The 13,590-nt window shown below is 38.4% G+C and overlaps 1 protein-coding gene across 1 annotated transcript in view; it reads right to left on the reverse strand.

Annotated features, from left to right (window-relative positions):
• Positions 1 to 12,885, reverse strand: part of LOC107725001 (inactive phospholipase D5-like) — a 35,948-nt gene extending 23,063 nt beyond the window's left edge. The window contains exon 1 of the mRNA XM_016534117.1: positions 12,777 to 12,885. Coding sequence (XP_016389603.1) covers positions 12,777 to 12,782 — 6 coding nt within the window. The 5' untranslated portion in view covers positions 12,783 to 12,885. The remainder of the gene's footprint in view (positions 1 to 12,776) is intronic.
• Positions 12,886 to 13,590: the final 705 nt, after the last annotated feature.

Here is a 13,590-nt window from a genome sequence, read left to right on the forward strand (position 1 = left end):
TGACCTCTAGACAGGACTATTGTAGTGCATTGTCCTGCATCTTCAATAAACAAGCTACAGATAGTCCAAAATGCAGCGGCTAGAGTCCTTACCGAATCAAGAAAATATGATCATATTACCCCAATTTTACAGTCTCTGCGCTGGCTACCTATTAAGATCCGTATCAGTTACAAAATATTATTACTTACCTATAAGGCCCTTAATGGGTTAGCTCCTGCGTACCTAACTAGTCTTCTACCACGCTACAATCCATCACGCTCCCTAAGGTCGCAAAACTCTGAACTTTTGGTAGTACCTAGGATAGCAAAGTCCACTAAAGGAGGTAGAGCTTTTTCGCATTTGGATCCCAAACTCTGGAATAGCCTTCCTGACAACATTCGGGGTTCAGACACACTCTCTCTGTTTAAATCTAGATTAAAGATAATAGTGTTCATCGTCTGTTTGATTACGTCTTTAATTGATTTTTCCGTACATTTCTGCCATATGCACATAAAATTACAGTCACCACTGATAAGCTACTACTAAATATTGCAGAAATGTAATGGTAAAAAGCGCTATACAAATAAACTTCAATTGAATTGAATTGAATATACAACCAGGGCATCGTGTGCTTCATTGAGGGACAAGGGTAGAAGGAGACGGTCTGCTTCAAAGCAGGTTATTGACTGTAGGCTGGAAGCTTATGATCAATAAGTCAATTAAAGCTGCATTAGGCCAGACATGGATCCAGTGCTTGAGCTGAACTTTGTTGCAAGGCCACAGACTCCAGAGCACACGTCACAAAATCACCAATGTGGAGCACAGTGTGCAGAATGTCACGGCTGTCATGAGAGGAAACTCCATATCACAGATTTTACTCATCACTGCTCTACATACACAAAAACAGCTAGCCTACTTGCAGGCAAAGGGGATAGTTATAATACAAACATAAAAACAGTGAGTTGATTTCAAATACACAAATAATTCACCATAAAGATATAAATCGACATATACAAAGTTTAATTTAACTTTATAATGACAGTGATTTTTTTTTTTCAATAGTCCAAAAGAAGTCCAATAAAGTGCATCCATCCATCATAAAAAGCCGGAGCCTTGTGGGGCACTTTTTATGATGGATGGATACACTTTATTGGACTTCTTTTTGACTATTGAAAAAAAAAAATGCACTGCCATTATAAAGTTTGGCAGAGCCAGGACAATTTTTAATATAACTCTGATTGGATTTGACTGAAAGAAGAAAGTCATACACCTAGGATGGGTTGAGGGTGAGTAAATCATGGGGTAATTTTAATTTTTGGGTGAACTACGCTTTTAATTGTTGTCCACTTGTTATTCCGTCTCACTCAGGAAATGTATTAGCTGTCTTTGAGAGGCTGGGTTTTGAAGTAATCTAAAAAATTAATCGTTCACGTTGCACTACGAATAATTATCTTCATGGATGTAAGAAGTTGGCTAAAGAAAGCCCAAACTACCACAGCGCAAGACATAATAAATTAGTAAGTTAATAGTTAGTATGAAAGACGTTTAACAACGTTTAACATATGCCAACTGAAAAAATGGCAAAGAAGAAATTAATAATACTCTGTATGTTCTCAAAAAAACATATAGAGGTGTGGGTGGGTATGTCCATCACCGTTTAATGTGTTTAGCTTGTTTTAGAAACACAAGAGGAAAGAATATAAAAATGTGTTAATATCAGACACCAAATAAGGATCAGAACCATTCTTTGCCTTAGCATATTTTCAGCGCTTCTTGGTGTGCGCAGTGATTTTTTTTTTTCAATCGTCCAAAAGAAGTCCAATAAAGTGCATCCATCCATCATAAAAAGCCGGAGCCTTGTGGGGCACTTTTTATGATGGATGGATACACTTTATTGGACTTCTTTTTGACTATTGAAAAAAAAAAATGCACTGCCATTATAAAGTTTGGCAGAGCCAGGACAATTTTTAATATAACTCTGATTGGATTTGACTGAAAGAAGAAAGTCATACACCTAGGATGGGTTGAGGGTGAGTAAATCATGGGGTAATTTTAATTTTTGGGTGAACTACGCTTTTAATTGTTGTCCACTTGTTATTCCGTCTCACTCAGGAAATGTATTAGCTGTCTTTGAGAGGCTGGGTTTTGAAGTAATCTAAAAAATTAATCGTTCACGTTGCACTACGAATAATTATCTTCATGGATGTAAGAAGTTGGCTAAAGAAAGCCCAAACTACCACAGCGCAAGACATAATAAATTAGTAAGTTAATAGTTAGTATGAAAGACGTTTAACAACGTTTAACATATGCCAACTGAAAAAATGGCAAAGAAGAAATTAATAATACTCTGTATGTTCTCAAAAAAACATATAGAGGTGTGGGTGGGTATGTCCATCACCGTTTAATGTGTTTAGCTTGTTTTAGAAACACAAGAGGAAAGAATATAAAAATGTGTTAATATCAGACACCAAATAAGGATCAGAACCATTCTTTGCCTTAGCATATTTTCAGCGCTTCTTGGTGTGCATGTAATGACACACTGCTGCACTGCTCATGCTTAACAGCCTCAAGGTCTTTGAGAGATAATGTGGAGTTCAGTGCTCCAGAATGCTTTGACCTCCTCCTAGTGCTCATGAAGCCACTCAAGCATCTAAACAGTGTGTTTGAATGCACTATAATCCTTAAACAGGACAGCATTACAAGCAACCCTGTTTTCACTCTTAAAGTGTCCAATACTGCTACATGTCCAAGAGCTCTGCTGCTATACAGCGTTTTTTTAACCGACACAGTCAGTAAGCCTACCACTAAACCAAACCACAACAATATAAAACATGGAACTGGCAGATAAACTTATGTATGTGCTTTTTGCATTTATTTTGGAATAAATTTTAGTATGAAAGTTTTTAGTGAATCATGATTTGTTAGTGAAAATGTTTGTACACAGGTTCCACGCACAAATTTGTGCGTACACATGCTAAGTGAAATAGACCCACTGTTTAAACTGTTTCCTTTTTAGACTATGCAATAAGTCTGATCCCAAACAGGGTCAGAAATTAACTTTTCCTTTAAGGAGCAATATGTGCCCTGAGAAGTTAATCCTGAGGCCCAATAGAATTACACCAGTTTGCATGCAATTAGCCAAAGGTGTTCAAACCCATCTTACTTAGTGACGAGCAATGAGCAAGGGTTGCAGCACATTGGGCTATGGAAGATCAGTCTTCTGCATCTGAATAAATATGTACATCATCCACTTAAACTTGCTTGCTGTGTTCGTAGCCCTGAATGCTTTCCATTCCGAGGTGCTGAAACCACCATGTTTTGATTTGAACGGACAACACAGTAGTAGTGGCTTATATAAATCACCTTGGTGGAGTGTGGTTCCTGCCAGCGAGGACATTTAGCCCACAAGTGGAGCTAAAGGGTCATGAGCACACAAAGCTTTTAGCGAAGCGATCGTCTGCAAGCTGTGCTATCGACATTAATTAAACGGGAACAAAAACTTTACTGGCTTAAATTGTATTTAATTAGTTTATAAAACATTTGTCACCGAAATGCTGAGAACAATCAAACATATTTTGCACAACTCTGTTGCTTCCCCGGAGAAACAAACGGCATCCACTGTTCCCTTAACACTGAGTTCTTTGGGAAGCTGATCAAGGTTATCTTTCCCTCACAACCAAAAATACACTTCTTTGGGGACATTGTTGATTTCGTGGTCTAAAAACAAAATGACAAATCCTTCACGAGCAAGTCCTGTGCAGCGCTGCCGATGACTTCTGTAAGCCAAATGAAGCACGTTGATGGGCTGCTCTCGCTCTGGTTGATGTGTGTGAGCGCTTTTCTGGAAGAAGTGCCCATACAAGAAATTCCGCCCTTTATAATGTCATACAGGGCCATACTCGAAAAAAGCTTTCCGAAACTTATACGAACCCTGAAAGAGTGTGTTTGGCACAGAAATACTCCCATCATATTTCCAACTCGTTCTTTATAAACTTTGGCCATGTTTAGCATGAGAATCCAACTCTTTAACAGTGTAAATAAGTCAGAATGCGTGAAATAGCATTAGACCTCCCCTTTAACAGGAAGCCAGTGTTAATGATAAAGAACAGGAGAGATATGCTCAATGGTGGAGGTTCTAGTAATTATATGGGCAGCTGAGTTCTGGACCAATTTATGTTTATGAAGAAGTTTGTGAGGTGACCCAAATAAGAAAGAATTACAATAATCAATGCGCGAAGTAACTAGAGCGTGTACAGGAATGGCTGTGGTATTGCGTGTGAGAAATGAACGAAGACGGCTGATGTTTCGCAAGTGGAAATATGCAGACCGAGTAACATTGTTCACATGAGTTTCAACGGACTAAGGACGACACCCAGTCTCTTAACCTGAGAAGATGGGGGGATTATAGAATTATCAATAGAAAGTGGATTGGATTTAGATTGGATTTAGTGTCAATGAGAAGGGCCTCGGTTTATCAGCATTTAGCTTGAGGAAATTGTGCGAAAACCAGGATTTGATCTTTTGTAGACAGTCCAAAAGGGCAGGAGGAGGAAGGGTAGAATTTGGCTTGGAGGACAAATAGAGCTGGGTGTCGTCTGCAAAGCAATGAAAACCAAGACAGAGCCTTGAGGAACACCAGTGGTGACAGATGAACAGTATGACCTGAAATTTTTAAGCTGGACAAACTGAGTGTGCCCAGAGAAATAAGATCTAAACCAGGTGAGAGAAACTTTTTGACCCGAGGACCGCATCAAGGTTTTTGAATATAAGTGAGGGGCCACAAAAAAATGAAGTAACCAGTATTAACTTCTCCATTGTTGTTCAGTTACAAAAACAAAACAAAAACAGGACAGGACAGGACAAATAAACTTGTGAAATATTATTATGGTAGTGCATCAAAATTCAATGTCATCAGTTTGCCAAAAAGAACACAGAACATTTTACGCACCATTCACACATGGTGGGGAGCAGGTGTACATTTCTTTCGTACCAACTACCATGAATTTAGAAGTTTACATCAGAACGGCTTTACGAACGATTTCCACAACAATTCGTTCTGCTCATGTTTCATGAATCAGGCCCATTGTCTTCACAGTACAGTTGATTCTTTCTGTTAAGTTTGTCTGTGGATGATAGCTGGGGTCCGCTCCCACTTTACTCCTTTCTTTTTGAGGTGGTTCAGTAAAGCAGCAATGTCTTTTCTATTCTATTTTTGACATGACATACTTGAGCTACTCCTGACAACAGGACAAATGGAGATGCTAAGCTTTTTGGATCGTCCACTTTGACATTTCCAGTTTTAACAGCATGTTTGCATCTCTGCACAGCCCTCTGAAGGACCCCAACATCAGAAAGTGGATGGTTTATTTATAACAAGGGTTCTCAAACCTGTTCTGGAGCACTGCACATTTCGCATGTCTCCCTCACCTAACACACCTGATTGAAATAGCGGCCACTGCTGTGATGGGCTAACTTCATTGCACCGTATCCATGCCCTCCTTTACAGCATGTTGTGGTTTAGATACTCAAAATGGCAAGTGCTGTGATACAAGCATACATGTTTGAGCCCGAGGCAGAAGAAATTGAACCAATGCAAACAGATAATTGCAACAGTCTATTTCAGCGTTGCAAATGCATTGGCTTCCTCAGTTTCTTAATTTTAAGTATATATATTTTTAAAGGTTTTTACATTTTAATAGGAAGGCTAGGCAAGCGTTTTGGAGGTGCAATTTCTTTACATTCACTTACAGAACCATGTCTGAGTTTGACGGTCTTACTCAGCATCTTTATCCAATAGCAGCATGGCTCTTGTGATTGATGGACATGAGTTGTTCAGAACACTCCTCCTTGATGACATACAAAGACTCATATTAAGAGGCGTGTCGAGGAGAATCATGATTCAAATGCTTCAAATGCAGGCATTTCAGAAGGCTAGAAAAGAATAATTCATATTTTAAACTGAGGGGTTCGTTTTGAGTTCTGAAGCTTGCAGTATGTTTTTATTGTAGAGTAACCTCTCATATGTGTAAATATCAAGAACATTTTCATTCTCTATTTCATGAGCCCTTTAAGAGAGGAGAGTGTTTCTGACAGAGGGTCAGAATGAGGGTCAGAATAACTTTTCTTTTTTTCTTTTTTGCAAATATATGACATATACCAACATTACAAGTGAACCATAATGAACCCTAATAATAGTTTTCCTTGGAAACACTTTACGATAAGGTTCATGTTAGTTAATGTAATGTAACAAGTCATTCACAGTTAGTTCACGTTAATTCACAGTGCAATAACTAATATTAACAAGCACAACTTTTGATTGTAATAATGCATTAGTAAACGTTGGAATTAACATTAACTAAGATTAATAAATGCTGTAGAAGATTAGTTCATTCTTAGTTCATGTTAACTAATGAACCTGATTGTAAAGTGTTACCCTTTTCTTTAATTTAATAAACTGTAAATGATTGCACGTCTTTATTTGAATGTATTTAAGCATGTATTTTCACCCGCAGGGATGATAGCATGTGTACTGTGTCACTGAAACATATTCAGATTTCTCAAAATCAGACCTTCAACAGAAATAAATAAAATACAAAACCCAATTCCATTCTTCTTTCACTATAAAATGAAACAGAAAAACTAGGTAGATTAGCATAAAGTATTAGACAACAGTAAATCTGCAGCGGATTGCACACATGGCATCAAATTTCACTGGGCCAAATGTGAGGAGGTTATGATAGCGCATTGATCTGTTAACTCCCATCAAAGAATGCGCATAGATTACGTCCCCTGCACTTTTGATCAAAGCTGAATGCATCCAGTGTTTTAACTTGCATGTTACAGTCGCTTTTAACCAAAATATTAATAGAAGTGGCCATTTTCATTTCATAAATAAAGTGACTGACTTACAGCCGGCTGTTATAATAACTTCAAACACTGTGCATCTGTTTAGGATAGTAGCCATGGTAAAAACATGCTTTGCCCTGCCATTTTTACTTCATAATTCAATAGAAAAGGCTTTGCTGAAACAAAATCATCCATAGTGTAATGAATATGTGCATATGTAGCATTTAAAATTATGTACAGTTTAGAAGTATGCATTAAATGTTCTAATATAGGTCTTAAATTAATAGGGTTCTCTTTATTATTACGTAACTTTTTTTTTGCATTGAGAATAAATTGAACAAGATATAGGCAGCAACAAACAAAAGAAACCACATATAAGAACTGACAAAAACTGACATTTTTCTGTTGTAAAAATGAAACCTGTCAATTAGAGGTCAGAAAAAAATGCTGTTGCACTTGACACACTGTTCCTCTTACTTCTGAAATGATGGCTGCACAGCTGAGATAATACTCTTGATTGCAGTGAGGCTGTTATTCTGGTGCCGTCGCATGCATCACCTCTCTCTGCAGAGCCCTGGACACACCAGCTTTTACTGACGTCGTAGATCAGCTTATTTTTAAACAGGCAGCATTTACACTACAAGGGCTCAGAAACAAAAGAGACTGAATGCAGGAGTAAGGGAAAATGAAACCTCCCAGAGGAAGAGGAGGAATGGAGCCTCCCTGTAGCTAAAGGCAAAATAATATATAGGATGATGAGGTGATGAACAGAGCAAAATACGATAATTCTATCTAACTATATATCTACTACCACATCTATCTATCTATCCGTCCGTCCATCCATCCATCCATCCATCCACCCATTCCATCCATCCATCCACAAATCCATCCAAATAGGGGAGAGATGGCATTATCAATAGTAAGTGAAAAGCTGTCGGATTTTGCCAAATTTGGTTTAGAACCAGGCTTTGCTTTGATTTCATCTAAACAGTCCAAAAGGAAAGGAGAAAGAAGAGTAGAGGCTTGGAGGACAAATAGAGCTGGGTGTCTTTTGCAAAGCAATGAAAACCAAGACAGAGCTTTGAGGAACACCAGTGGTGACAGACGAAGAGTATGATCTGAAATTTTTAAGCTGGGCAAACTGAGTGTGCCCAGAGAAATAAGATCTAAACCAGGTGAGAGAAACTTTTTGACCCGAGGACCGCATCAAGGTTTTTGAATATAAGTGAGGGGCCACAAAAAAATGAAGTAACCAGTATTAACTTCTCCATTGTTGTTCAGTTACAAAAACAAAACAAAAACAGGACAGGACAGGACAAATAAACTTGTGAAATATTATTATGGTAGTGCATCAAAATTCAATGTCATCAGTTTGCCAAAAAGAACACAGAACATTTTACGCACCATTCACACATGGTGGGGAGCAGGTGTACATTTCTTTCGTACCAACTACCATGAATTTAGAAGTTTACATCAGAACGGCTTTACGAACGATTTCCACAACAATTCGTTCTGCTCATGTTTCATGAATCAGGCCCATTGTTTTCACAGTACAGTTGATTCTTTCTGTTAAGATTGTCTGTGGATGATAGCTGGGGTCCACTCCCACTTTACTCCTTTCTTTTTGAGGTGGTTCAGTAAAGCAGCAATGTCTTTTCTATTCTATTTTTGACATGACATACTTGAGCTACTCCTGACAACAGGACAAATGGAGATGCTAAGCTTTTTGGATCGTCCACTTTGACATTTCCAGTTTTAACAGCATGTTTGCATCTCTGCACAGCCCTCTGAAGGACCCCAACATCAGAAAGTGGATGGTTTATTTATAACAAGGGTTCTCAAACCTGTTCTGGAGCACTGCACATTTCGCATGTCTCCCTCACCTAACACACCTGATTGAAATAGCGGCCACTGCTGTGATGGGCTAACTTCATTGCACCGTATCCATGCCCTCCTTTACAGCATGTTGTGGTTTAGATACTCAAAATGGCAAGTGCTGTGATACAACCATACATGTTTGAGCCCGAGGCAGAAGAAATTGAACCAATGCAAACAGATAATTGCAACAGTCTATTTCAGCGTTGCAAATGCATTGGCTTCCTCAGTTTCTTAATTTTAAGTATATATATTTTTAAAGGTTTTTACATTTTAATAGGAAGGCTAGGCAAGCGTTTTGGAGGTGCAATTTCTTTACATTCACTTACAGAACCATGTCTGAGTTTGACGGTCTTACTCAGCATCTTTATCCAATAGCAGCATGGCTCTTGTGATTGATGGACATGAGTTGTTCAGAACACTCCTCCTTGATGACATACAAAGACTCATATTAAGAGGCGTGTCGAGGAGAATCATGATTCAAATGCTTCAAATGCAGGCATTTCAGAAGGCTAGAAAAGAATAATTCATATTTTAAACTGAGGGGTTCGTTTTGAGTTCTGAAGCTTGCAGTATGTTTTTATTGTAGAGTAACCTCTCATATGTGTAAATATCAAGAACATTTTCATTCTCTATTTCATGAGCCCTTTAAGAGAGGAGAGTGTTTCTGACAGAGGGTCAGAATGAGGGTCAGAATAACTTTTCTTTTTTTCTTTTTTGCAAATATATGACATATACCAACATTACAAGTGAACCATAATGAACCCTAATAATAGTTTTCCTTGGAAACACTTTACGATAAGGTTCATGTTAGTTAATGTAATGTAACAAGTCATTCACAGTTAGTTCACGTTAATTCACAGTGCAATAACTAATATTAACAAGCACAACTTTTGATTGTAATAATGCATTAGTAAACGTTGGAATTAACATTAACTAAGATTAATAAATGCTGTAGAAGATTAGTTCATTCTTAGTTCATGTTAACTAATGAACCTGATTGTAAAGTGTTACCCTTTTCTTTAATTTAATAAACTGTAAATGATTGCACATCTTTATTTGAATGTATTTAAGCATGTATTTTCACCCGCAGGGATGATAGCATGTGTACTGTGTCACTGAAACTTATTCAGATTTCTCAAAATCAGACCTTCAACAGAAATAAATAAAATACAAAACCCAATTCCATTCTTCTTTCACTATAAAATGAAACAGAAAAACTAGGTAGATTAGCATAAAGTATTAGACAACAGTAAATCTGCAGCGGATTGCACACATGGCATCAAATTTCACTGGGCCAAATGTGAGGAGGTTATGATAGCGCATTGATCTGTTAACTCCCATCAAAGAATGCGCATAGATTACGTCCCCTGCACTTTTGATCAAAGCTGAATGCATCCAGTGTTTTAACTTGCATGTTACAGTCGCTTTTAACCAAAATATTAATAGAAGTGGCCATTTTCATTTCATAAATAAAGTGACTGATTTACAGCCGGCTGTTATAATAACTTCAAACACTGTGCATCTGTTTAGGATAGTAGCCATGGTAAAAACATGCTTTGCCCTGCCATTTTTTCTTCATAATTCTTCATAATTAAATGTTCTAATATAGGTCTTAAATTAATAGGGTTCTCTTTATTATTACGTAACTTTTTTTTTGCATTGAGAATAAATTGAACAAGATATAGGCAGCAACAAACAAAAGAAACCACATATAAGAACTGACAAAAACTGGCATTTTTCTGTTGTATCAAACACTGTGCATCTGTTTAGGATAGTAGCCATGGTAAAAACATGCTTTGCCCTGCCATTTTTACTTCATAATTCAATAGAAAAGGCTTTGCTGAAACAAAATCATCCATAGTGTAATGAATATGTGCATATGTAGCATTTAAAATTATGTACAGTTTAGAAGTATGCATTAAATGTTCTAATATAGGTCTTAAATTAATAGGGTTCTCTTTATTATTACGTAACTTTTTTTTTGCATTGAGAATAAATTGAACAAGATATAGGCAGCAACAAACAAAAGAAACCACATATAAGAACTGACAAAAACTGACATTTTTCTGTTGTAAAAATGAAACCTGTCAATTAGAGGTCAGAAAAAAATGCTGTTGCACTTGACACACTGTTCCTCTTACTTCTGAAATGATGGCTGCACAGCTGAGATAATGCTCTTGATTGCAGTGAGGCTGTTATTCTGGTGCCGTCGCATGCATCGCCTCTCTCTGCAGAGCCCTGGACACACCAGCTTTTACTGACCCCAATTAAAAGACAAGACTGATGGCTGACCTGCACTCGCTACATAACGGTGAACTCCAGCAGTCGCCAGATAATCATAAACCTTACTCCAGGAGGACCAAACACGTCATAAGAGTACTCTGTGCTAAACCACAACTAACTAGAAAGAGCATAATTGCCAGCCGTTGGGAAAACATGTTATGACTAATCTGTTGTTCATTAAGCGTTTTAGAGGTTTAGTTGTCCTGTAAGAGTCATTTTTAAACATAACCTGATTTTGTATCTGATCATTAAATCTGGAAATGTCATTTTAAATTCCCAAATGAAAATGCTGTAATGTTTCACTATTGCATGCTCAGAAAACGCTTCTGCTCGCCTGTAGATACCACCTGTCAATGGTCAGAAAAAAATGCTGTTGCACTTGACACACTGTTCCTCTTACTTCTGAAATGATGGCTGCACAGCTGAGATAATACTCTTGATTGCAGTGAGGCTGTTATTCTGGTGCCGTCGCATGCATCACCTCTCTCTGCAGAGCCCTGGACACACCAGCTTTTACTGACATGACTGACCTGCACTCGCTACATAACGGTGAAGTCCAGCAGTCGCCAGATAATCATAAACCTTACTCCAGGAGGACCAAACACGTCATAAGAGTACTGTATGCTAAACCACAACTAACTAGAAAGAGCATAATTGCCAGCCGTTGGGAAAACATGTTATGACTAATCTGTTGTTCATTAAGCGTTTTAGAGGTTTAGTTGTCCTGTAAGAGTCATTTTTAAACATAACCTGATTTTGTATCTGATCATTAAATCTGGAAATGTCATTTTAAATTCCCAAATGAAAATGCTGTAATGTTTCACTATTGCATGCTCAGAAAACGCTTCTGCTCGCCTGTAGATACCTGCACCAGTACAGCATCCTCCCTCCATTTACTAGCAGGTTTGGTGTATTGGAACAGACTGTGTAAAACCCTTCAATCTGCACCTTTAAGAAACAACTTAAACACACAGCAGAGCCTCCACCAAATGAAACACATCGTCTCACGCTAGCACTCCATCACTCACACTACCCTTCACCATAATGCACATTTAATTCAAACCTAAACCTTACTCCAGGAGGACCAAACACGTCATAAGAGTACTCTGTGCTAAACCACAACTAACTAGAAAGAGCATAATTGCCAGCCGTTGGGAAAACATGTTATGACTAATCTGTTGTTCATCTGAGTCATTTTTAAACATAACCTGATTTTGTATCTGATCAGTAAATCTGGAAATGTCATTTTAATGTTACTTCAAATTCCCAAATGAAAATGCTGTAATGTTTCACTATTGCATGCTCAGAAAACGCTTCTGCTCGCCTGTAGATACCTGCACCAGTACAGCATCCTCCCTCCATTTACTACCGGGTTTGGTGTATTGGAACAGACTGTGTAAAACCCTTCAATCTGCACCTTTAAGAAACAACTTAAACACACAGCAGAGCCTCCACCAAATGAAACACATCGTCTCACGCTAGCACTCCATCACTCACACTACCCTTCACCATAATGCACATTTAATTCAAACCTAGAGGAGACTACAGGAGGAGAGCTGTCAGAGAGCACCTCCGAACAGCACAGCCAGCTGCTTGACTACTTGATTTGAGAAATAAATCAGTTGAGCCGTTTGGATCATGTACATCATTCTGTGCATTCTCTCTTGTGAAAGCTACAAAACTAGCAGTCAGTACTTCCAACATCAGTTCTTTGCAGCCCTTTCTGAACGTGTGATGCTGAAGGGATGCTGCTGCGTCCACATGCGCTTGATTAATGGGTGAACACTCACCTTCATGATGGACTCTGAGTGTCGCTGCGCAGCGTATGAAGCTCAACCCCAGGCTCTGATCAGGGACGGACGCAGCCCTTTATTGATTGTGAAATGTCTCGGACTGAAAGGCACAGTTTTCCAGCAGCTCCTCACTCCACCCTCTGCATGAGGATGATCGCTCCATCCCTGCTGTGTGAGATACAACCTCTTCATCCACTCCAGCCAATGAGAGACCAGCTGCGCTCTAACTCCACCTACATGCACAGACCCACAACAAGAACTTGAAAAACACTCATTCAGAGTATGAGTTATGCACACATTCACGCACACACTGATTAATCAATCATAAGAGTTGATTTGAACTAAAAACTGAAAATCCGTGGAAAGTAAATGCACAGGAACACACCTATTATATTAAAACCAAAAATAGTATTCATTTAATCCACTAAAGTAAGAAAACTATGGTTGCTATCAACATAACAAACATGCATAAAACCAAAGCACTGATTAAAGACACCTGATTTCAAATCTGTTTGGCGAGAGATACACACAATAACAATCAGGACTTATGTTTGATCACACAGAATGACTGCAGTCATGCAAAACATCTCCTATACAGCGTTTTACATCATGTGATGTGATTTATTCTTATTTCCAGAGGGGAGCGCTGTTTGATCTGTCTTCAACAGATAACACACACACAGACACACACACACAGAGACACACACACACACACACACAGACACACACACACACACACACACACACACACAGACACACACAGACACACACACACACACACACACACACACACACACAAAAACACACGCGC

The sequence above is a fragment of the Sinocyclocheilus rhinocerous genome, unplaced genomic scaffold (assembly GCF_001515625.1).
Source record: "Sinocyclocheilus rhinocerous isolate Xijiao unplaced genomic scaffold, SAMN03320098_v1.1 scaffold125, whole genome shotgun sequence".
NCBI classification, from domain to species: Eukaryota; Metazoa; Chordata; class Actinopteri; order Cypriniformes; family Cyprinidae; genus Sinocyclocheilus; species Sinocyclocheilus rhinocerous.